Genomic DNA, 21,354 nt, shown 5'->3' on the forward strand with positions numbered 1-21,354 from the left:
CAGATCTACAGCCCCTGTAGCCAAACACCTCCTTTGGGATGTTTGTGTGAACCGCTCTGGCAAACTTGCGTAGAATAATCAGCTAATTCCTAGTGTATAGAAGACTTCTCCATATCCATAGGATAGAATAAAATGACTCCTTGTACAAGCTTAGTAGTTTGAAAAACTAGGAAAAAACTCAGTAAACAACACAGAGACAAACATAACAGAGCTACTCCGACTTGCTGCCACTCTTGTCGGCGCCTCGTCAAGAAGTGTATATTTGTACACGTGTGCATGTGTCCATCCAACCATCTTCCACCGCTTATCCGGAATCGGGTCACGGAGGCAGCAGTCGGAGCAATGTGGCCCAGACCTCCTCCTCCTCCCCCTCCACATGGTCCAGCTCCTCTGGGGGGACCCCAAGGTGTTCCCAGGCCAGCCAGGAGATCCAGCATGTCCTGGGTCTTCCCCATGGTCTCCCTCCAGATGGATATACCTGGAATACCTCCCCTGGGAGGCGTCCAGGAAGCATCCTGACCACATGTCCGAGCCACCTCATCTGACTCCTCTTAATGCAGAGGAGCAGCGGGTCTACTCCGAGCTCCTTCTAGATGACCAAACTTCCCACCTTATCTCGAAGGGAGAGCCCGGCTATCATGCGGAGAGAACACATTTCAGTCGCTGGTATCCACAATTTCATTCTTTCGGTCACTACCCACAGCTCCTGACCATAGGTGAGGGTGGGAACGTAGATCGACCTGGAAATTGAGAGCCTCGCCTTTTGGCTCAGCTCCCTCTTCACCAAGACAGACCGGTACAGAGCCCATATCACTGCAGACGCTGCACAGATTCACCTATTGATCTCCCGCTCCATCCTTCCCTCACTTGTGAACAAGACCCCAAGATACTTGAACTTCTGCTGCCTCCCTAGCAGGACTCGTTCCTTGACCCGGAGTGGACATTCCACCTGTTTCCAGTTGAGCAACAAGGTCAACCGGAGCACCATACACACATATGTGTGTATATATAACTACATTTAGTGCCTACTTTCTGTTAACAGCAATTTATTTTAATCAAATCTGATAATGGTCCATCTACTTGCCGGATGTTGATATCAAGCAGTATATATTAAATAACTGAGCTGAAAATATGCAGTTGCCTTTCTGCAAAAATTTACATCAAAATGAATACTATGTACATATATAGTATGTAAAAAAAATCTAATTCTGACAAAATCAATTGCATGTCTTGTCCTGGAGTTAAGACACATGAATTCAAGTAACCACAAACTGTCCTTGCAAGAATTTGTTTAGGAACACACATTATACATAATTCTAGTTAGAGTAATGGATTACTTTTGAATCCTAACGGGTTAGGAACTTGGGAGATGTTTGGTGGAGGGAACGGATTTTCAACCTGGTCTGTGTTCTTTCTGATGGCCAGCAGAGGGTGATAGAAATAGCGTCAATTGGCTGAAGCGACTTTTTTGTAATTGCTGTGCATTGTTTGTAATGTTAATCTTTTCTGTATTGTATGAACATTTTTCTAGCATTTTTCCCTCTAAAAAGTGGGCATGGAAACGAAAGGTTGTTTACAAAAAGTCAATTTATTTGTACATCAAATAACAGAGGGAGGCAGAGGGTGTCTATTAGTCATAAATAAAGACATCAGCTAAATAAATAGGTGGCGGCAGCAGCAGCAGAGGGCTCTGTGTCCAAGGCTTGACACAACTCCACCTGACCACTGCTTCAGTTTCACCAACATTGCTGTCAAGTCAAACAGCCTAAAGCAGTACTCAAAAGTACAAAAACTACATGTTCACAGACACAGTACTTCCTGTAGTTTTCTTTGTGAGCAAGTCATTTTCTGGGCTGAAATCCTTATCTTAATGCTAAGCTAAACCTGCTCTGCATTGAGAATCTAAAACAAACTCTTTTCAAACTTAATCAAAGCAGGTCTTCAAGTCTCCTGCTGAAAACATTGAGATCACTTCCTCCACATCAACAGGCTTATTTTGTAGGACCCCTCCCCCCACATTAAATACAGATAAGTTTGTATCCCTGAATAAAGAAAAAAAACTATTTTTTTTTTTTTTAAATAGGGGCAGGGCAAGGACCTTGGGGGCCTGATTAAGTGAACAGGATCCTCAAAAACCTCCACTTAAAACCAACCTGAGCTCCACGCTGGAACTGACAACTCCACTTTAGACTGGAATATTGTCCCAACTTAAGTTTTAACAAAATTTAAACATGTTTGTTTTGGTCCTGTGACCATCTACAGGACTGATCAGTAGAATCTGGATAAATGTGATGGAAACAAGAGTTCCTGAGCAAGGACACCGGGCTGAATCAGTGCTATGCTGGACTTGTTTAAGTGGTTTAATTCTAAATACAGATTAACTCTGGGGGACATTGTCCCCTCTAAAAGACTGTTCCCTCGCTTTCCACATAGACAAGAGGTAAATACCCTGAGGGTCAGCAGGCCGTAGGTCAAAGGGCAGACAGGAAGACCATTCTTTTTTACATTTACATTAATTCAGTAGCTGCAACATTTTTCCTGAATCTTTGTTTATGGAGGTGAAGACAAACAACACTAACTTCCTGCTTTTAATGGTCCTCTTAACCGAACATCATGACTTCTGACCATGCATCCCTGATTGTTAATGGTTCGGTCTAGATTGGCCAGCAGGTCTGTGATGGATAAGAGGTCACGTCCCAGGATTCATTATAGCGGTTCGCCCACCATCTTTTGCCCAGAACTGGGCGGCAGTCAGGTTCAGTGACGGGAGCGTTTGGTGGGTGGAGTGTCACTGTGCTGTGACATGCCTAGTTTGCTGAGCTCCGAGTAGAAGAACTGCTGCAGGCGTTGGCCAGCTTTTGCCTCGCTGGTCTGCCGGGGATTGTACTGGAGGCAATTGGAGAACATGAGTTCCACGTCTGAGATGAACTCACCTGGAGGCACAGACAGCTGTCAGAATACAGAGGTTTGAACTGTACGACCTGCCACAAGTGATCCGTCAAAACAATGTAGTAATTACTGTTGAGTTCTTGCACAATGATGTGCTGATGATAACTGGAAGAAAACCCTCAGCTGAAGACAAAATGCTCTGGGGTCCTGGGTATAAAGGGTACAAGGCGAGTGCGACCGTAAAATAAGTGTAATGTTCAACAGCGTACTGGTTTCCTCACCTACTGTTTTGTATTGACAGTTATTCACTTTCTCTCGGATGGTACTGAGAGCCATTGGCTTCTTGATGATGTCATAGTAGTCAGGAACCTGCACACATGAACAAAGAACGGTAAAAATTCTGTGTATCCAATGGTACCCCGGCCGACTCACTGCACTTCATGTGCGGCCCAACATCAATAAATTTAGAGCATGTATCTGCATTAATAAATTATGTAAAAAAATAATTCCTCTCTTTCTCTAAGTACTCGAGTGTACATAATGTATACTTTTAATTGGTATGTACTCATTTGGCATGTCTGTGTATTAGTATGTGTACCTGAGTGTTCACTGTGAATATTAGTACCTGAGTTCTGGACACCAGCTTCATGAAGGGCCAGCTGTCTGGGTGTCTGACCAGCTCCACCGTCAGCTGCTCGCAGGCAGACAGCTCATGCACACCCTGGTTCCTCCCAGAGGAACGGCGACTTGTGGAGGTGGAGGAAAAGGTTGCGGGAAGGACGGGCAGGACGGGTTTTTTGGCCTTGGTTTGCAGAACTTCTGGTGGGAGGGGGACAGATCATTGAAGGTAAGATGGTTGTTCAACTTGATGCCGCAGGCCACAGAGGGCTGGCCTTTGACCTCCTCAGGTTCTCACCTGCTGCTGGTCTCTTGCGGTTCTCCTGAGCTACAGAGGGCTTGGCGTTTGGTCCCTGGACCTCCTGGCTCAGACGGGTGCTACTCCGACTTCCTGAGCGGGTTGGAGCTTTACTGCTGAAGGCTGTGTTTGCTTTGAGGGACGTGGCTTTTTTCCCTGAAGACCTATGATTGGATTGAACACCATAACGTTATATCAGCGCAGTGACCTTGACCAATACTATAGGAGCTGGGATGAATAACAAAGTAACAGTTCATCAACAGATGCTGACTTGGAGGCTGATGTGTTTTTCGCTGCTGTGGTGGTGGTGTTTTTCGCCGTGGCCTGTTGACCTTTGCCTTTCAGAGCAGGAGCCGGACTCCTCTTGGTGCTGCAGAGAGCAAAGGAGCACATGAAGGTCACCCAGGACAGACACATAAAAAGAAGGTGAAAATACTGAACTCACCTCGGAAATACTTCCTCCTCCTCATCCTCCTCCTCAGACTCCTCTTCCTCCTCCTCAGACTCTTCCTCTGCAGAATCCTCCTCCTGCTGCTCTGATGCTGCCTCATCCTCAGAGTCTTCCTCCTCGTCCTCAACTGTTGAACGCTGACGGGATGGGAAGCGACTCGATCTCTGTTTGGGTCGGCAGTCTGGACAGAACCAGTCGCCCTCTGGAACGGCCTGAGAAGACAGAATCCATCAGAAACTGATAAACCTTGATTGAAGGCCAGAGTTGGCTGATGGAACACAGTGGAACCTCAACACAGACCCTTTACTGACCCTGCTTCACATAGATATTTAGGCTGAATTGTTTATTGGTGATGACAAACTTTCTTTCGCTGAGGACTGAAATATTGAGGACGCTTTAACTAAATTCAAAGTATTTCAGACCACTGAGACACACTGCAGCTCCAAGTCTGCAGAGAGGTGGGGCCTTGGACGTGTGTTCATGTGTGCGGACCTTGAGGCGGGGCCTAAGACAGTGTGTGTGGTGTCCTCGGTCACAGGCGTCACAAAGCAGCATGTTGTCAGCATCTCCTTTGCGCCTGCATATCCGACAGCGAGCATTGAGGAGGGAGCGCGACCACATGACACTTCGCTCCAGACTGGACAAGTGGATGAAGACCTGAACACAAAGTGAGTGGGAAATTCAGCGCTACCAACTTGACCAATGACGACACTGATCATAACTTCAGGTTCAGTAACATCATATAAGGAAAGCATCCGGTGATTTGCAGTACCAGGTTTCTGACAGCCAATCAGAGCGGCGGATTGAAGGGCTGAGATCGCAGTACCTGAGACAAACTGGAGCAGGACAACAGAGACTCCCTCCATCTCTCCAACACAGTCTTCATGACCCGCCCGCTGTCACTGCCATCTGACACACACACATGCACACACACGTCAAAAAAAAATATCAACTGAACATAGATGAGGTCAGTGTTCAAGACCACTCACCATCACTGGCCTGGTCCTCATCTTTCTTCTTGTTCTTCTTTGTCTTGTAGTCTTTCTTGGAATCTTCATCACCTGCAGTGGGAGGAGCCCAATCTTCAGTTTACAGATTTTGTTTCTGATCTTTCATACCCATGTTGGCACATAGCTAACAAGCATTGTACACATTCATGGATGCAGTCAAGGTCTTCATCCAGGACCTTCCAGGCCCAGAGACTCACCCAGCGGAGGTTTGAGGAAGCGTCGCTCGATGCCTTGTTGGATGTGAGCGAGAGCCTGGGCGAGGCTTCGTACTGCTCTGCTGACCACCTGAGGTGTCCCACTGCCGCCGTTGTCTGCTGTGCTCTCGAACTTCATGTCCTGGAGTCTGAAGCACCAACAAATTAAAAACCTTTGATTACCAGTTACCTAACCAGAGCTGTTTGGTGCCAACAGGAAAGTTGAAACCCATCTTTGTTGTGTAAAATGATCTTCTCGGGGGGGAAAAAACCTAATCTTCTATCAAGGAAAAGAAACTACAGATCACATTGTTGGGAGAAAATCCTCACATGACCTGAAGGGGCAGCCGAAAGGCTCTAACTCAGGGGTCAGGTGACTTTTTGACTGGGAGAGCCATAAAAGCCAAATATTTCTAAATATATTTCATTGAGAGACATATAGTATTTTTAATGTATAATACATTAAATGGGCCTTACTTTAATGCAACCGTTGATGCTGCATGGTTTTGTTCAAAGCGCCGCTTTATATTTGACTGTTTCATCGATGCAATTTTATCAATGCATATTAGACATACCACAGATCCTGCTCTCCACAAATACAAATTCCTCTGTCCACACAGCCTGGAATGCACGGTAATCATCATCTTTTTTTCCTCTTCTTCACCTTTTCCATTACAAGGTGTGAAGCGGATAAACTAGTTGGCTATCTGAGAAAACTGATTTCTTCACCTTTACAATGACCCGGACATGCTCGGAAGACATTGGTTCCCGACCCGACCCACGGGCGACCAGTGAAATTTCTCTTCAAAACTAATTTCTGTTTACTTTAAAATGACACGGTATTATGAAGGAATAACAAGTATCTTAAAATCAGTTTCAAACTGATTTTTTTTCCAACTCAAAATTGTCTGGGAGCCATACGCCGTCACTGAAAGAGCCATATATTGGTCCGGAGTCCGATCAGACACGCCACTCCATGTTAAAGATGTAAAACCCTTTGACTACATCAAGGGGTTCCCTGCAGAAACCCCAGGGTCTCACCGGTCTCTGAGCCTCAGGCAAGATGGCTCTGCCCCTTCAACACCCTCCGCTCCCTCTCTTCCTGAACAACTCAGCAGGTCATAGTTTCCTGCTTCCAGTGCAGAGCGCCACATCTGCCGGGCCATCACCTGGAAACAGAGGGCCACATGACTGAGCATCATGCAGCTGTGTGTGTGTGTGTGTGTATATGTATATATATATATATATACACTGCTCCAAAAAAATAAAGGGAACACCAAAATAACACAACCTTGATCTGAATGTATGAAATATTCTTATTAAATAGTTTGTTCTTTACATAGTTGAAAAATGAAAGTGTAATAACACACTACAGGCTTGTCCTTAAAACAAGTCAACATGAATCAGTGTTGCTTCTTAAGTGGAAAGTTTGATTTCACAGAGTTGGAGGTACATTGTGTTGTTTAAGTGTTCCCTTTATTATTTTGAGCAGTATACGTGTGTGTGTGTGTGTGTGTGTGTGTGTGTACCTTCAGCGTTCCAAGGCTGCCCTGGTGGATGCGGTCCTCGATGTCTAGGAGCAGGTCCCTCAGTCTCACCTCCATCATAGTTTCAGCTGTGGCAGTGCATCCTGGGACAGATCTGGATGATTCTGGATCATCTGCATCAGGGAGAGGTGTGTGCATGTGTTTAGCCCGCACAGATTTACCTTGGCACATGTTTGTGTACATTGTAAATATAAACATATATATATATATACACTGACTTGTGTTTTACCCTGCACAGATTTACCACTGTGCACGTTTGTATGTGTATATAAACAGGTATGCCTGCTAATGGCTGGGAAACAGGTCAAGACTCCCTTGCCCTTGATTGGGGGAGGGGGCAGAACTGCTAAATTTAAATTTTCAATTTTAGCCCTATTGGTGAAAAAACATGAAATAGTGGACTTACATTAAACCTTTATCATTTTCCCTCTTCATAGCTGTCCTGTTAATTGGGCAGGAACAGCCCCAACACAAAAATGGTTTGGCCTCTGACACAACTTTTGATTTTGTTTTGAGTTCTTTTACTCTGCTTAAGTTATAAGTCAAAACATCTGCAGAAGGGGAGGCAGCATCAGTGTTCTAGAGCAGGGTGAGAAACAGCGCACCCTAATGTTTACCAGCCTTGTAACATTATCCAACTGGCCACCTCTAATTTCAACATGTATGAATGACACAAGAGGTCTTTTTGACAGGAGCTGAGTTTGGTAGCTTCATCAGAGCAGAGGACACAGATAGGAGAGATATCCAGCTGATAGCAGAGCAGGAAAGCCAGCTGAGGCCTGTTGCTCAACTGAGAAGGTGACGATGACGCAGCAGTTTCGATGAGTAATATGGGAGGGACTGGCTGCCCTGGACTGGAGGGACAGCCTCAGGCTGCCAGTGAGAGAGACGAGACAGAGGGAGTCTGCTCGACAGAGGGGTGTTGGGGTCGCTCATTGCTCCGTCTGAGAATCTGAGCAGTATGGATCAGTGATCAGACTGATCATTTCAGCAATCCTGCATTATGGCCGGGTAATATGAACAACCCAGAGTGAACCTACTGCATGTGAGAGGGTGAAGGACTTGCAAGCAGAGAATTCCCAAAATGGAAGGGGATAGGGGGGAATAAATAATTGTTCGGGACTTGATCTACAGCAACTCAAAAAGGGTCTTATTTTGCCCAAATAAAAATGTATTCATTTCCTAGTGACAACAATGCCAGGGGTTAGGGGGCAGATCTTAAGATTCTTTCATTCTGAGCAGAAGCAAGACCGTAAGCTGGCCTGTACACAGTAAATATGCACATACAATAACCTGTGTGTGTTTGGTCTGACCTGTGTGTCTGTACTTGCTGATGTCACATGTCTGCAACAAAACCTGCAGCCGCTCCCTCTCCTGCAACAGCATCTCCTTCAGGCTACTCTCTCTGTGACCTCGCGGATTCAGAGCCTCGATAAGCTGATCCACCTCCTCCATAGAGCTGTAGAAGGACCACTGGTTTGGGCGGTTGACGGGGGCACCGCAGGTATGGAGGGGGGCAGGGCTAGAGCCAACACTGTGATGGTGAGGAGAAAAGAGGGTCATGGGTGGGTGGTACTATGGATCGAGGTCGGCTCCTTAAGACCGAAAAGGGTGGACTGACTCACTTTCCTTCGGCAGGCTCCTCCTTGGCTGTCTCACCCCCCTCTGTCTTGGTGACAGTGTCCTGGGAGGGCTTGGGGTGCGGTCGCAGCATGTCCTCAGTCAGGCCAAAGCCATCGTCCTCCACAAACAGGGCGGAGGCAGAGGGGAGGAGCCAGTAGCGGCGGTACAGACGATCCCGACCAAGCGGTAGCAGGCTGGTGCATGCTGCCGCTTTCTGGATCTGCTCTTGAAGCTCACGAACCTACAAGACCAATGTCTTCACTGTTAGGTCATGTGACAGGAAGAAAATCAGGCGAGAGTGCGACTTGACGGCAGACCCAATTGTGGATCTGTCTTGCTTCGTGAGCCCGTCTCTCTCGCACCTTTTCTTGCTCATGCTCCAGTTCCTCTGCTGTCAGGCTGGTTGTGAGATAGGTCACTTTGGGGTCAGAGGTCATCTGGTGTTCCTTCTGGTTCACTTTAGCTGGAAAACAAAACAGATGCCGAGACTCGGGCGAATGGAGATGCAATTTCAAACTTAGGGGAGAATAGAAGTATTCTATAAGGCTTCAAACGTTCAAAGAAATAGAATGTCATTCAAAGTAGGAAAACACTCATTAACCCAAGACTCAAGTTCCATTGATCCTTGTCCCTACCTTTCAAGGTCTGGCTGAGTGGTGTGCCTCCCTGAGGATCAGCAGGAGTCTCACTGTTAGGGTAAACAAACACGTTAAGAAACCAAACACACGGTCCAGAAAAAAAAAGGGTGTTGTTCCAGCATGTGGACAGCAGAGGGCGACATCCGTGTAAAAGACTATAAGAAGAATGAAGTACCTTTCATTTCGGTTGCTCTTCATCTCTTGCTCCTTCAGCTTGTCCTCACGCTCCTTCATTCGCTGCTCTTGCTCCCTCAGACGCTCCTCTTTACGCAAACGGACCCTGGGCGCCGAACAAACACATAATCAACAACTCATAGCGGCCCCGGAATATTCCGTGTGTGTGTTTGTGTGTGTGTGTACCTTAGTGCGGCTTCCTCTCTCTCCCTTCTGTGCTGCTCAGACCTGATCTCTCTCAGTTCCTGTCTGGCAGCCCGTTGTTCCTCCACACAGTCCTCCATCAGAGCCCTACTGGAGGCCAGAGTCAGCAGCTTCCCAACCAGGGCTTTTAGGATCCGCAGCTTTTCGTCTGCACATATCCAAATAAGCAAACACACTCTCACGGTTTCGTTTGAGGTTTGTGGTTTGAACATGCTCCTCTGCTTTAAGTTGTTTCATTGTGCATTGTCTTGACCTAGTTGACAATTTTGTTCTGATCTGAGGTCGGTGCTGACCTGGAGTCAGGTCGTAAACAGATGTGTAGGAAAGCCTCTTTAGCAGCACCGGCTCCGTCAGACGCAACTCTACGCAAGGGTCATCCGTCAGTGAAAAGCAGCTCTGCTTCTGGTGGCGGAATTTGTCATTGCCATGGTTACTGTCCGCCCCTGATGCCAAGATGTGCAATCGCAGGATCTCGGACAGTGTGCAGCTATCCAAGTCCAGCTTCCTCAGGCTGCAGCCTTGATATATCTGTGGCCAAGCCGCTGCCAAGGACGCCACAGCACTCAGAGCAGAAGCCGTCTGATCCGAGTCATCGTCCAGCGCCTCTGACAGGTCTGCAAATGCACATGTTTACAACCATGCGAGCAAAGGTGAAACTACTAAGTGTGAGCTACAGAGCTGTGTGTTTGTGTGTGTGCACGTCACCTTCTGCAGGGTCTCTGGTCGCCACCTCCTCTTGCTCCTCGTCCAGAGCTTGAAAGATGGCCGACAGGAAGAAGAACAGCATCTCACACAATGGACCTTCGGGATCGGAACCCACCAGAGCCTCCTCCAGAACCTCTGCAGAGAGACTCTCTCAGAATCAATGACAGAAATGGAACCAAGTTCCGTTCCCTGGTCCTTTATCAAAATGGATCTTTCTAGAAGAAATTTTGATATTCAGAAAGAACCAGCTCTGACTTTTCAAACTTTCAAACGGATTCTTTGTAAGGAACCATGACATCTCAATCTGAACAACTTTACGAGTAGAACAGTTCTTAATCTGCCCTCGATCCCGTGACAGGTCTGAACAAAGAATACAACACCTACTATGATCCATTAGAACCAGAATCCAGACTGCCAGAACTCACCCAGAGAGACTCCATCAGGGAACTCGTCCTTCAGGTCAAAGACGTCGCCGAATGCTCTCAGAAATTCCAGAACCATCAGAGCCTCACCAAACAGCTCTGCAGGCAGACGGGTTCGGACTGGTGCCGGACTGGGCAGATCCTGCAAAACCCACAAACACCAGATCGTTGGGATTATCACAGAACCAATCACAGATCAATGATGAGCAGTTAGAACATGATTCATCAGTTACGAATTCAAATCTCATGGAGAGTCATGGTGCCTTCACTGACCTTCAGGTCTTCACACTCCATGTCCTCTCTGGGTTTGTTCCATAGTTTAAGTCTTTCAGCATATTTCTTCTTCTCTTCCTTCAACTTCTCTCGTTCCTGTCAAAATAAGTTCCTATGTAAGGATGACGAAGTGGAGGAGTGTCTCCTTGCCCTTGCTGAGTATTCTGTTCCTCACCCTCTCCTTCTCCAGTTTCCTACGTTCTTTCTCCTCCTTTCTTCTCTGCTTCTCCACCTCGAATCTACGCCGCTGCTCCTCTTTCAGTTTCTCCCTGTCCTCCTTCTCCCTCCTCCGGGCCTCCTGTGCCTCCTCCTTCTCCCTTTTGAGGCGAGCTCTTTCCTTGCTGCTGGCCATCATTTCCTGTCTCTGTTGTATCAGCTTCAGCTCCTCTGTGGCCTTCAGCAGAGACGAGCGTGCCTTGATACACACACGCACACAAAAAAAACGCATCAAACACAAAGGCACACACAGAAAAACACAAGCCTAGCGTGTTAGGTGACGTCACAGTGCTCACTGTCTTCTTCTGTGATGTGACGACCACAGATTCTGTACGTGTGTGTGTATGTTTGATAAAAAGTGTTACTTCCTGCCTATTGGACAACAAACTATGACCAGAGAGCTTCACCTGTGACAGGATAGTCACAGTCAGACATCAAGAGAGTCAAAGTTCACTCACCTGGGAGGGCGAGCCCCGCACACCTCCTTTTGTGTGTAGGCTGAAGGGAATGGCTGGCAAGTTGTCAGGGAAGAACTGGCTGAAGGTCTGTTCTGACAGCCGGTACTTCTCCATGGTTGCAGCCTGAGACACGGGGGGGGAGGGGGTTAGGGGGCAGGGGAGGGATGGCGGGGCTGCTGGGTGATGATGTGACCTCACCTTCACAACGATGCTGCCGTTAACAGGCTCGCAGTGCTGCTTGAAGAACAGTTTTAGCCGCTCTCTTGTGAGGACGCCCTTCCTGCGACTTGAAACATATATTTGGGCAGGTTAAGACACACAGGCCTCATCCTGACTGGTACAATCCGGCCCAGCCCACATCAAGAATGAGAGAAGGCATAATCTTAACTTGAGCCTTCAGAGCCTTTGGGAGACAAGGTTTTAGAGGTCATGTGACTTTAAAGCTGATCTGGACTCTAGACTGGTTTCAGGGAACAGAAACTTTTATTTCTCTCTTTCTGTTAACCAAATGGTGTGGAAAAAAAATCCCATCCACTTTCTGCTGCTTATCCAGGGTTGGGTCTCAGGGCAGCAGCCTGAGTGGGGAGGCCCAGACTTGCCAGTCCTCAGCTACTTTCTCCAGGCCTTCCCAGGCTAATCAATGTACATAGTCGCTCCTGGGTCTTCTCCGTGGTCTCCTACCAGTAAACTACCCAAGGCTGCTGTAGTTTTACTGTAAAATTGTGTTTTTAAAGTCAGACATGATGTCATCTCACCTGATCTCGTTGGCTCGGACAGTGAATGCCTCGCTGTGACCCTTCATCATCCTCACTGTGTATTTAAACATGGACGGACACAGGGGGGCATTCCTGCGTGCATACACAACACACACATTTACCATCTCCTCATAACCTGGTGCCATGGACCTCTGGTAACCTTTGAGCAACTGACCTGTTGACCTGTGCTGTGGGACTCTGGAAGGCATCACCATCCTCGTCACTGTCACTGATGACGATTGTATCACCATCGGACAGCTTATTGGTGCCATTAACAGCTGCCGTGCCCTTGGTGCTGGAGTGAGGGCAGTGAACCTGCAAGACCTCACAGACGTGTCTGACACACACAAACACAGTCAGAGAACAGATCAACTGCAAGTGCATCTGATGAGTCACACAATCTGTTTCCTTTATTTCTAGCGAGGGCACATAGGCCATCGTGTGACCTGATCAAAGTTTTGATGAGCCGGTTTAAACGTCCTACAACTGTCTTATCTTATTGAGATTTTGAAAATTATTTGGGAGTTGTTCCTGAATCTTTGAGAGGTCATGTGATCTGGTGAGTCTTTGCTCACCATCAAATGACTGTTTTCTCGCACGTTGTGTTTTATTAACATCTATGTAATACACAAGTCATTCAAAAAACTGTGCGGAAATGTGCGTAATATGTAGAATTTAACCGACAGATAAATAGACATGAAAATATATATATAGTTTCTTATGGATCAAAGATGCAGCAGTGTTGACTTCAGTTACAACCAGGTCGGAGGTTGACTGTCATTAGGATGAGGATGGAAATCACTGAGTTTGATTGTTGTCTGAGAGCATGCCCCACCCTGTCCTGTCTTCATAGAAATGCCAACCCATCTTTATTAGCTAAGCATGAACACCATGCTGGTTTGACCCCATGTCGCCCAAGTACCTGGATCCGTTGCGGCCACCGACATCCACTGTCTCCCCAAGGAAGAAGCGGTCTTTCACAAAGGTGTAGACGTCCTCGCAGAGTTCACTGAGTCTTAGACGGCGGGTCTGGGCAGCCAGGTGGAGCAGCGGCGCCACCAAAGGCAGGGGGAAATTCTGCAGGCTTTGCCGTGCGCGGCGCTCACTTTCCGCTGCTTCCAGGTAGGTGAGGCCTGCTCGGCCCGTCAGAGCGCAGCTCCACACCAGACTGTTACACAGGATGGTCCGCTCGAAGAACTCACTGGAGAGGCGGAGGCCAAAGGTCAAACACTTCAGTGTCACAGACTAACACAAGAAACAATGGTCCAAAAACGACAGACACTGGAGGTTCAGACCCAAAATCTGATGGTAGATCGAGGTACTGACACGTCATCTTATATTCACACAGGGAAGAAAAATAAAGACCGCTGTCGTTACAACAAAGAAATGCCTCATTTTCACAGTCAACACAATCCTGTGACTCCTCGGTCTGAATTAACTAGCATCTGACAGTTAGATGGCAGAGTGAGGACTGGCAAAATTAGGAAAAGACAATGAACCGTCACAAAGATCAACATCCTGACCTTCCGCCCCACCTTGAACGAAAGACTTTCTGATAGTCCTTCATTCGACATGACAGTCATTATAATCCGTGACCATGTTCTGTTAATGTCAGGACCTGAATCACGTGGTGGGACTGATGTCACCACACATACAACAATGTTTGAAATACACTTAGGTGAGATCGATATATTGAATACTGGTTAAAAAAAATCGAAGTGGCTGGTGTATCAGGTCGAATCTAAATGACAGATCGGTAGAGCGGTCCGCACTATATCGCTCGACCTCGGATTTTCCAATCGACAAATGATCACACAATCTTCATCAGTTTAGAGACGCTGGCAGTCGGGTAAACGGCTGAATTCACAAGTTTCCACCTGCAGCCCAACTTTGGGGAGCCTCAGTCGGCAGTCGGGACACTTAAAACCCGTTGGAAGTACCCTTTAACCGAAGTCCGGGCGCGCACAGCGGCGGACCGGGTCGGAGGGTTTCGACGTCGGGCCTGTTTCCACGGAGCTAACAGCTAAAAGTAGCTCGGCTAACGACTAACTGACAGCTAGCTAACAAAACTGAAGTGGGTTAGCGCTAGTTAGCTAACTTTGCTAACTTCCACCTGCCCCAAACCGCAGACACCCCCCTTCCTTTACACCGGCGACCGCAAATTACCGGGCACCTCCGGGGCTCGGACACGTTTGGCTCGCCGACTGCCTCTAAAAGTTTAGAAATTCACCCAGACCCGATACTCCTTTGTTTATCTGCCCTGGAAGTTCGCCAACCGACCAACTGTCAGTCAGACGGCGTCGGACGACGCTCCGCCGTCGCCTTCGTCGGCAACAAAGCGGCTGCCGGTGGGACGGACGGGCTCCCGGGGACTTACTCGTAGCTCCGAAAGATTTCGTGGGTGATTTTACAGAGAAAGACCTCCTCCTCCGGCCGCAGGTCCACCGGCGGCTTCTGCCGGATGAAGGCTTTTCTGTGGAGAAGCGGCATCTCAGCTCCGCTTCCACCAGCCGCACTTTAAAAGAAAAGAGAGGGAAAAAGAAAAGTCACCGGCAGTGGAAAGCCAACTCAAACTTTCCCAACACAAAGCGAACCAGGTACCGGGTCCAAGACGGAACCCCGGCCGGGGGAAACCGGGCGTAAAGGCGAGCAGAAGCGACGAGCGGAGTCTTTTGTTAAGACGCGCGACTCATCAGCACGCATGGAAACGTGCTGCTCGCCAGTTTCTGCTCGCCGACTCGACCGATCCCGGTCATTACGGCGGCAAACGGCTTCTTCGGCTCCTCACCGGTTATAAGAGATATCAGAAGCTGTTTGGACACGGTCTTCCGCGCCGAGTTGTGTTTCGATAGACGGATAATCCGCACTCCGAACTGAAGAAGTCCCGGGCTCAAAGCGGCTCAGTGGCGGCTTGTTGACCAAGTTTTCATTCTCTTCACGGACCGGAACGAAGCTCGGAAATCTGAGATTCCTCTTGATTCAGTTACGTGAACCGAGCCCGATGAGTCGTTACCCGCGATGTCGAAATTGCCCGAGTAAAAGAAAACAATAAAACAAAAGACATGATGAAACTGCAGCGTAGCAGGTTGAAAAACCTCAGACGGAAAGAGAGGCGTTTAAATCTAAACCCTTGGACGTGCAAGGTCTCTGCGGGGTCTGAATTCAAATACCGTTGAGCTGGAAATTAGTCCAAAGTGCAAGACTCTGGATCATGTTTATTTAATTTATTGCAGTTCAAGAAAATAGCTGAACATAGCTTTGTTTAATTAAAGGAATAATTGTTTTTCGGGTGAAATTAATTTGGTGATGGTGTCATTTAAACCGGTGATTAAAAGTGTTAAAAATTGTTCTAGTTGCTGCTAAGTTATCATTTGATCAATGTCATTCACCCTTACAAGTCATAAAAAATAAACTCGAAACCATTTAACGTAATTCAACTTCACTTACTTTTAATTCTAGTTTTTCTAACTTTGTCAATCTTTCCCTCATTCGAGAAATCGATTGCTTTGTTTCGGCGAATTGGTTTCACTTGAAGTATGTAAAACCACCTATGAGTGTGTGATAGTGAACGACACGGCTCCTTCCTGTTTTAAGCGGAAGAAATGTAAATAGGCCATTGAACGCACCATGGGATTCGCGCATATGGGCGGAGCTTATGTGTACTCCACCAAGACGATTGGTCCGTCTTCATTTCCGTTCCCCGCACCCTGGCCAATAGTTGCCTTGGAAACGGCCCCGCTGTGTCGTTCTGTGACGTAACAGCAGTGATGCCAGGAAGCGGTGATGAGTGCCGACGATGACGAATTCGTTCCCGTCCAAGCAGGAAAGCGGCTTTTGGGCACGTTTGATTGACGTGTCTTTAAAGATGGCGGCCGTGATGTCCAACAAACAAATCCAACCGCCGTGAAACTCCACCTTGATGAGTTCATGGGCAGTGATCATCTAATTACGGAAGTTGTATTTGAAGCAGAATCATATGCGGCTTAAAAAAGAGTAAGAGAATTTTTTATAGAAAATGTAAACATGAAATCTGAACACATTTTAGATGGCGCTTCAGTTTTCTATGGAAAATTCTTCAAGTTAAATTTAAATATTCACTTCCTCCATCACTGGGTTTTGACCCAGAGGGTCACGTCTGCCCTCTTTTTTATCCTTCCCATCCTGCCTATGTTTATTTCATTCTTGTAATTGCTATTGTCATTCTATATTGTCATTTATCATAGGTTGTCTATTTTCACCCTTAAGTGTTTCATTCTGTTCTCCATTCTTCTCCCTGCTGTCTATTTGTAAATGTCTTTGCTATTTCCTGTCTTGTCTATTTATATTCACATTTTTGACACTATAACTGTTACACTGCTGTGACAAAAGAATTTCCTCTGTGGGGATCAATGAAGTGTATCTATCTTACAGGTCAACCACACCGTAATATTCCCATTAACCACTGGGGGATCATTTCAAAAGGATAATTTCTGTTGGGGTCAAGGCCCTTCAAAGATCCTCAAAAACTCTCCCCAGCATCCAGTTCTTAACTTTCATGTAAAGAACATGATGATTTCTCATTTATTCAGTTTGGACATCTTTTATCCAGATGGGTCCAGGGAGTTTCTCTGATTGTTGTTGCAATAACTGAATCCGGGGTCATTAGCACCAGGCAGAGTACTTGTGCAGAAACTGCATGAGTCCAGACCTGTAATTCCAATAAGCAACCAACCCTAAACACATCTGACCAGTCACTACGGACGTCCACTCCTGGCTCACGTTGAATGGTAATTTGGATTGAAATCCTCAGATCCAGTCTGACCTGAACCCCATCAAAAGGCACTGGACAAGGTCAGGTCACATGACCCTGTAGAGGTGGATCTGTTTTAGGGTTTCAGGGTCGGCATCCCGGCCAAGGTAGACGTCGAAGTCCAGAGGAAGCTCCTCCACCCACCCGGGCTGCAGTGTCTCCTGTTGGACAAACAGGAAATGCACAGATTGCGGAGGCGGATTGAAGAAGTGGTTTGATCGAATCAACCGAGACCACAGCACCCCCTGCGAGAACATCTATGGCGTCCTATGGTGTCACAACAGCACCCCATGACTCATTTGACCTGTTGCTGCGTTCAAGCTGTGTTGTGTTGTTGTTCGTACCTGCAGGGGCTTCAGACTCTCCTGCAGGCTGGGAACTGTCACCAGCAGGGATCCTTTCTTCCTAAAAGTCTGCCTGATGAATCTCCAGGCACTGAATATATATACACACACACGCACGATGAGGAGTTTTTCTACTGAGTGTAACTGTGTTTCTGTGTGTGACTACATGCTTGTGTGTCACCTGACTTGCTCTGCAGGGTCCATGAAGTATTGGAAGACGTTGTTCATGACCAGGACTTGGGCATCCTGCAGCAGTGCATGCTGGGAGCAGACATCGGCATGGACGACCTGAAGAGTCTACATTTTAGCCTTCAGTCCAAACCTCCACCATCTTTATTAGAATTAAAGTAAATGAATGCCTTTTTGCTAATCAAGTTTGAATTTTCCTTAAAGTTTATTTACTTTATTTATTTCATTTTACTTCAAGTTACTTTACTCAATGTAAAAAAAAAACAGTAATTTCAATCGGAAAAATGTTGGTTTTTTTTTGTTTTGTAAAAATAGAGGATAAGTGGCCACGCCCTTCCTCTGCTTTGACTGGACAGCAATAGAGGCTGTGGTGGTGGCAAGTTCAAATTATGTAAAACTGTCTCTGATGCACAGCATCAAGGTTACCATGGTAACTGTCACAGTGTGGCACAACACAGACGCACCTGAATTCGGTCAGTCAAATTGTATTTCTGCAGGATGTCATTCTGCAGACGCACAAACTCCTCACTGAACTCCAGTCCCAGGAGACGACGGGCTGAACTGAACACATAGCCCTGAAGACACACAAGCACACACCTGAAATTAGACATCTGATTTGACAATGTGACTTATAAAATTAGTAAGAATTTATCAAGGACATCTGGATGAGGACTGGAGGAACGCCCATAAAACTAGTGACAAAAAACTTGAACTCTCTGACATGAGAGGACTAGCAATTGACCAGGAACTGGTTCTGGGATGGTTGTAATATGAACTTTGCTCTGGTCACTAAAACTGCTTCTTTCCTCTTATAGACTGTCTGTTAAATGACCGGCAAACACAAACATTGTGTGGTGACATGCACTGATGTAACAGTAAAAAGTCTGAAAGTCTTTTTGATTATGACGTAATCTTTATTAGTGAAAATGGATATTATTGTGTGTCCATGATGTGATGTTACAATGTCTTATAACGGGCCCAGTATCCTGCTGGGTATGTGTGTGTGTGTGTGTGTGTGTGTGGTGGTGACCTCTGACCCCGTAAAGGACTGCCCCAAGCCTGGAGCCGACATCCACTAGTGTGCACCCACTCAGGTCTGGCAGAACATTCTGGAACAAGAACTGAAGTTCTGACACAGAGAACGAATGTGAGATGAAGTCTGAGAGGAGAAAAAGAGGGGAAGACCTGATGAATTGTCCTGGTTGGAAACTGACTTAAAAGCACATGAATGAGAAATGTTTATGAGATGTAACAAGATATTCATTTAAAAAGTCTGAAACAAAAAATGAATAATAAAATCAGGAAAAAAAAACTTCAACAGTATTAATTCTAGATAAAATAACTGACATGATAAAAACAAATTACCTAAAATATACTAATATGAATTAAAAAGGAAACAGCTTTTTGGTTAAAATGACAAGAAATTACCTTAAAAATGTCAGATATGTTTTGGGTCATACAGGAAAATAAGATCATTCAAAAATAGGTCAAACTACCAATGTATTATAATGAAGGCTAACAGTAACAAGTCAAATGTGCTTCTGCTGAGTCTCTCCTTCAAAATGAAGTATCTTTCTGTAGCTGCTGATACCAAAGAGGACAGGAAAGCCCTCAGTGTGTGAGGAGTCTGGGGTCATTCCCACCCAGCGGGGCAGTCCGGTGGGATCCACAGCTAAGACAGAAGCAACGGCTCAGGGTTCCGTCTTCACACAGAGAGTCCACCAGATCCTCCTCGTACAAGAAGCTGTCCACATGCACAGTTGGCTTCGAGCACTGCTGCATCTACACACACGCGCGCGCACACACGCACACACACACACACACACACACACACACACACACACACACACACACACACACACACACACACACACACACACACACACACACACACACACACACACACACACACAGACACACATCAGAGGCTGTGCCTTGAGTGAAAGGAAACCAATTTGTCAGAGACATGTCTGTGGAGGTTCTCAGTCATCCAGGTCATGGTGAATTCTTGTTGAAATCTACTTGTCTTGGCAACTGGTCTTGAATTTCTTCACTTGAAGATGAACAATTGTACAGCATTGTACTTTTAGACTGCAGTTCATGAGCTGAAGAAGCTTCTCGGATGAGGGGGGAAACGTCGGAAAGTGAAGAAATTCAAGTCCAGTTGCCAAGATAAGAAGATTTCAACAATAATTTGTCAGAGGATATCACGGCTTCTCATAGACCAGAAGTTACATCCCGTATTTGGAGATTTATGTACCATGTACTTCAGGGTAGTACAGCGTCAAATATGCACAGAGTACCGGCGAGGTACCGTGCATTTCAATTAATAAGTTAGATGAGTGATACCTTGCAGGAAAATTGTGGTTTAGTCTGAAATATACACAAACAGAACCTCAATCAAGGGAGAGGTGACAGAATGATAATTCTGCCCCTTACAGGTTCCAGAGACTACTGCTGGGCTCTGTCTTGCTCAAGGGTATATCTGCAGTACTCAAGGGGTGAACCGACAAAGTTCCAGTACACTCCCCGAATATATCCCTGCAAAGTATAATGCTGTACCATGGTTCGGGCGCTGGTCTCAGTCGTCAGCATGGCGTCCAGGGGAAGTCGAATCCTCAAGTCTTCAGCGATCTGCCTCAGCATCACCTTCCGGTTGTCAACCAAGAGGTCGTCCAGCTCGTCTGCAGACAAGCGCACAGACACACAGTACGCTATTGCACTTCACTAAGGCTTTATTGTATTGTCGGTTTGGGAAAAAAAGATAAATTCGATTTTTCCGTGGTAAAAAACACCATTCCTGACATCAGGTCTACCACCGGTCACGTGGACCAGGTGGACAACTACCTGTGTTCCGGATCCAGTCCAGCAGCCGCGGCACGTCTGAAGGGCGCATGCGCCGCAGCAGCTGCTTCACCTCACTTTGGGCTTCTGTGAAATCCATGTCCACACAGAATCCGACGCTGTGGTTCGGTTTCTGGTTCTACGTATTCCAGCGTCCCGCCGCTAGAACGGCGTGCCCGAAGGTTTAAGGTGGATCCAGACTCAAACGATCGTATATGAAGATGACACGGGTGGGAGTAACGAAAAGAGAGAGAATCACACCGTCATGTAGTACCGCCTGCCCCTACGATCTTAAATCAATGCCTGAAAAGTGTGCGTGTGGTTGTGTTTTCTTCTTCCTTGTGATCTTCAGGTCCCGAAGAGTGCATTACTGCCCCCCCGTGGAACAAACCATGTATTAAGAAGGCTATTTTTTTCCTCTTCATTCCTTAGTTTTCATCAAAAAGTAAATAAAATAAAATACAAATAATAAAGTAAATCCCTATTTTCAACACTGCTGCTCTTCATGGTTTGTTGATTTTATTTCACAACAGAAATGTGGAAAAATGTACATAAAATAACAATTGGTAAGGGCGGTAATTGGTATACCCTTCAATGGACATGTTGGCGCAGGCAATAGAGGTGATGAAGTGAAGGGCAGGTTTGGAATCCAGGATAGGAACACAGAGGGGCAGATGGTGGTAGACTTGGGAAAAGGATGGAAATAGCTGGAC

The 21,354-nt window shown here is 46.5% G+C and overlaps 2 protein-coding genes across 4 annotated transcripts; both read right to left on the reverse strand.

The window, feature by feature from the left end:
* Positions 1-1,569: 1,569 nt before the first annotated feature.
* On the reverse strand, positions 1,570-15,533 carry baz1a (bromodomain adjacent to zinc finger domain, 1A). Of its 2 annotated transcripts, none has more exons than XM_086150921.1 (30): positions 15,264-15,533; positions 14,853-14,990; positions 13,398-13,676; positions 12,651-12,812; positions 12,476-12,568; positions 11,919-12,006; positions 11,721-11,843; positions 11,222-11,461; positions 11,047-11,142; positions 10,777-10,915; positions 10,352-10,486; positions 9,940-10,260; positions 9,629-9,794; positions 9,444-9,548; positions 9,266-9,318; positions 8,993-9,093; positions 8,633-8,871; positions 8,321-8,541; positions 6,990-7,120; positions 6,502-6,629; positions 5,464-5,609; positions 5,246-5,317; positions 5,083-5,165; positions 4,749-4,913; positions 4,251-4,468; positions 4,077-4,175; positions 3,806-3,969; positions 3,515-3,705; positions 3,171-3,258; positions 1,570-2,933 (listed from the first exon to the last, which is right to left on the reverse strand). In XM_086150921.1, exons 2-30 carry the CDS (start codon positions 14,963-14,965, stop codon positions 2,758-2,760), a joined length of 4,335 nt encoding a protein of 1,444 aa, XP_086007047.1. In that variant the 5' UTR covers positions 14,966-14,990; positions 15,264-15,533; the 3' UTR covers positions 1,570-2,757. The 2 variants fall into 2 exon arrangements, with proteins under 2 accessions (XP_086007047.1, XP_086007036.1); XM_086150910.1 differs by having other exon boundaries at positions 3,515-3,708; positions 15,264-15,529.
* An 884-nt stretch (positions 15,534-16,417) lies between these two features.
* On the reverse strand, positions 16,418-20,968 carry LOC147237558 (uncharacterized). Of its 2 annotated transcripts, none has more exons than XR_015106498.1 (8): positions 20,645-20,968; positions 20,360-20,481; positions 19,441-19,579; positions 18,835-18,956; positions 18,262-18,372; positions 17,795-17,896; positions 17,609-17,699; positions 16,418-17,425 (listed from the first exon to the last, which is right to left on the reverse strand). XR_015106498.1 is itself a non-coding variant. In XM_086150940.1 (8 exons), exons 1-8 carry the CDS (start codon positions 20,739-20,741, stop codon positions 17,312-17,314), a joined length of 903 nt encoding a protein of 300 aa, XP_086007066.1. In that variant the 5' UTR covers positions 20,742-20,777; the 3' UTR covers positions 16,423-17,311. The 2 variants fall into 2 exon arrangements, 1 of the variants encoding a protein (XP_086007066.1); XM_086150940.1 differs by having other exon boundaries at positions 16,423-17,425; positions 17,790-17,896; positions 20,645-20,777.
* Between the last annotated feature and the right edge of the window lie 386 nt (positions 20,969-21,354).

This window comes from Fistularia commersonii, chromosome 1 (genome assembly GCF_037954325.1).
Source record: "Fistularia commersonii isolate RoL2024-O1a breed Wild chromosome 1, RoL_Fcom_v1.0, whole genome shotgun sequence".
In the NCBI taxonomy this organism is placed as follows: domain Eukaryota; kingdom Metazoa; phylum Chordata; class Actinopteri; order Syngnathiformes; family Fistulariidae; genus Fistularia; species Fistularia commersonii.

What these genes read in the sequence shown, in the direction of transcription:
- LOC147237558 (XM_086150940.1), bottom strand. Translation starts at nt 20,741, where the DNA reads ATGGATTTCACAGAAGCCCAAAGTGAGGTGAAGCAGCTGCTGCGGCGC. An exon ending in AGACCAGCGCCCGAACCATG is followed by an intron (nt 19,580 to 20,359) that starts GTACAGCATTAT and finishes GCGTGTGTGTAG; the next exon opens with ATGCAGCAGTGCTCGAAGCC. An exon ending in TTGGGGCAGTCCTTTACGGG is followed by an intron (nt 18,373 to 18,834) that starts GTCAGAGGTCAC and finishes GTGTGTCTTCAG; the next exon opens with GGCTATGTGTTCAGTTCAGC.
- baz1a (XM_086150910.1), bottom strand. Translation starts at nt 14,965, where the DNA reads ATGCCGCTTCTCCACAGAAAAGCCTTCATCCGGCAGAAGCCGCCGGTG. An exon ending in CCTGCTCCAGTTTGTCTCAG is followed by an intron (nt 4,914 to 5,082) that starts GTACTGCGATCT and finishes CTTTGTGTTCAG; the next exon opens with GTCTTCATCCACTTGTCCAG. An exon ending in GAGGAGGAAGTATTTCCGAG is followed by an intron (nt 4,176 to 4,250) that starts GTGAGTTCAGTA and finishes TGCTCTCTGCAG; the next exon opens with CACCAAGAGGAGTCCGGCTC.